The sequence below is a fragment of the Octopus bimaculoides genome, chromosome 10, assembly GCF_001194135.2.
Source record: "Octopus bimaculoides isolate UCB-OBI-ISO-001 chromosome 10, ASM119413v2, whole genome shotgun sequence".
Lineage (NCBI taxonomy): Eukaryota > Metazoa > Mollusca > Cephalopoda > Octopoda > Octopodidae > Octopus > Octopus bimaculoides.
In genome coordinates, this window is record NC_068990.1 from 20416854 (window position 1) to 20420106 (window position 3253).

General features: G+C 34.9%; 1 protein-coding gene across 1 annotated transcript in view; it reads left to right on the forward strand.

Annotated features, from left to right (window-relative positions):
• The window catches only part of LOC106872568 (uncharacterized), a 20647-nt gene that overhangs the window by 1999 nt on the left and 15395 nt on the right, over positions 1-3253 (forward strand). The window contains exon 2 of the mRNA XM_014919599.2: positions 2917-3106. Within this exon, the coding sequence (XP_014775085.1) occupies positions 2917-3106 (190 nt within the window). The remainder of the gene's footprint in view (positions 1-2916; positions 3107-3253) is intronic.

The following is a 3253-nucleotide window of genomic DNA, read 5'->3' on the forward strand; positions in this document are numbered from 1 at the left end:
TTCCTCCTCCCTTTCCTCCTCCTCCAACCCACCAACCATCATTTATAGCTATTATTAAGTTAATTTCCTCCTTGGTCAACAGAAAGGTTTCACAAAATATCCTTGCTATCTCTCTGCATGTGGGACAACCGAGCTCGTGAGAAACACCGGATTCAGAAAAAGTGGCCCATTCGTGAGACTATGGAAGCAGGCATGCCAAATATTGTGAATGAACCAATTGTCAGATTATTTTAACCCACCACTCTATATAAAGTTTTCTATATAAAGCAATTCACTAAGGCATTAAATATTGATAGTGAATGTTTTCAGATATAGTCCCTGATTTTCCTGGTTTGTCATTTGATAAGATCAAAGCAGGCGTGTTTGACGGACCTCCGATTCGTGCCCTTGTATGTGATGAAGAATTTGACAGAAAGATCAATGACAGGAAAAAAGCAGCATGGCTGTCATTCGTAGCAATCATAAAAATATTTTCCTGAAAACAGAAAAACAGATGACTATGAAATTCTTGTAAATAATACGCTGTTGGCTTTCCATGATCTTGGGTGTAACATGAGCGTTAAACTCTATTTTCTGAAACATTGGAGATGTAAGAGACGAACAAGGAGAGCGCTTCCATCAAGACCCCCAAGACCAAGGAAGAGCGTTATCAAGGGCGATGGTATAAAACATAATGACAGCCTCCTGCTGGAACATTAAACGACATTTCCTTGAGATTTCCCTGAAACGAGAGTTCCAAGCGCAAATTCTTGCTAACGCTTCTGCCAGCGCGCCGCCGAAATTTGAAATCAATATTCTTTTCTACTCAAGGTACAATGCCCTAAATTTTTTGGGGAGGGGAGGCAATCTATTAGATCGACCCCAGTACGTAACTGGTACTTAATCTATCGATCATGAAAGGATGAAAGGCAAAGTTGAACTCGGCGGAATTTGAACTCAGAACGTAAAGACAGACGAAATACCGCTAAGCATTTCGCTCGGCGTGTTAACGTTTCTGCTAGCTCGCCGCCGAAATTTGAAATGAATGTTATCAAAGCGGAAAAGAAGCTTAAACATTATATAACTATAACTTGGTTGCTCTCGTACTTAACTCTGTACTACTTGTTTACTTGGCCTTTTAAGTCAACACGTTAAAAGGCTGATAACATTCGTGTCATTAACAGAACGGTGTAGCCTTAATTAGTGAATATCTTTCACCTGATAATATTTAAAAATGAAACAATTACAAAATGAATGCTCGTTGTTATCGTTATCGCTTGCTCTATTTATCAACACCTACACTTTGAATCTATTTGTGTCATTGACGTTAGTTAATGTAATGTTTATTAATTAATCCATGAATAATTTATCTTGATTAAACAGTCGCAGACGATTTTGGCCTATTTATTGCTCGTTCTGTATTTGTAGTGACTTCTAAATCTTTTTTTTTACATTTATTATCCTGGCCAGTAACAATTTTGTTGCATTGATACCAACAATTGGTATTTCTTAATTTGGGTACGCTGAATTCAAATATGAAGTTAATTTTTCTCTCTAAGCTCTAGATTTTTTGCTATTAAGTTTTTTTTTACATATATTTTCCAAATTTCGAATATTTCCGAGATATATTTTGTAATCCATCTGATATAATTTTCTAGTTATACTATCTTCAAACTAGATGGTAAAAAACAAATATCAATATGTATGCATTGAGATTCTAACTTTATTCATACATACGAGTCAGTACACCACAATAAAAATTAGATTGTAAAATAATATTTCTTACTCCGATGCTGACTAAAATGAATATTATCATGTGCCAGCTGTTCTCGCCATCTGCATTTCAGTTGAAAATATATATTATATACAAATGATAGGTGTACATAGTTGAGAAAGTGATTATAGAACACTAATAGATCATATTCAAGCAAGAATTGGCGCTTGAAACTCTTGCATTTGCAGACTTTCTAAGGGAAATCTCGTTTAATAAAAACGATACCATAGAACTAGATAGAAAGTTAAGAGTCCAGAAAAGAATAAGACACAAAAGGTCTGAGTATAAGTAATCCGACGGCCGTTTCTAGGGGTCTAGTTGTCAATTGGTAATTCTTTCTAAGTAGGACATATGTATTTCAATATATCAAATTTAATTATAAATGCATAAAACGTCAATCTCCAAATCTCAAGAATACTAGAGCATGAACAGCAAAATTGTTTACAGTCTTGAAATTAGCACAAAAACACAATTAGAATCAGTAAAAATTTTCATGAAACAGAAAATGTAAGAAAATTGTTGTCCAGTATTATTACTCGTTATTAGCAACGGAAGTAATAATAGTTCCGAATAGCATTCTGTACATCTTATTTAATGTTTATATTCTGTAGAAAGTCATGACACTGCAGTATGCGTCTTGAAAATGCTTCTCTTATAGACGTTTAGTGCAGTAAAGCGCAGAGGTATATCGGTAGCAGAGTAAAAGCGTCTAGCAGCAGCAGCGATAGAATTGTTAGATCCAGATTTCTGTGTCGTTGCTCGTCATCAGCAGTAAGAATCCAGTATTCACTTCATGCTTAGACCAATTTCTTCTCTAGTGATATAGAAAAACAAGGATTAACAAATCACCGGCATCGCAAAAGCTGGATTAGTTTAAAATAGCATTTGTGATAAGTAAGGTGGTGAGACGGTCGTGAGCTTGTTGAATATTTAATGCGATGGGAAAAATAAAATGCTCAGCGTCATTCTGTCCCTCTTTATATTCTGAGTTCAAATGCCACCGGGTTCGATTTTTGCATCTCATCCTTTCGGGGTCGATAAAATAAATAGCAATCGAGCACTGGAGTCGATGTAATCGCCTTATCCCTTCCCTTGAAATTACTGGTCTCGTGCCAAAATTTTTAATCCATGTAATATGTATATATTGTTATTTTTGTTAATAGGTAACATAATACCGTATGTCGTGTCCTACATCCGACTGATAGGTAAAGACACAATCATAAAATACGCCGATGGAATTTGGTTGTCGTCTATGGCAACAACAGGCTTCGGTGTCAGCATGCTGTTTACAACTTATATAGAAAAGGTTTTGGGTTTGAAAAAAACAATTCTATTTGGTTCATTAATCCAAAGGTCTGTATTGTGTTATTCTTTTACCATTCTTTCCATGCAACGTATCATAAAGTCTTCTTTTGTCTTTTATCTTTTACTCATTTCAGATTTAAAAATATAGTAGAAATATATAGATTTATCAATACATTAAAAATATATAAACGCATA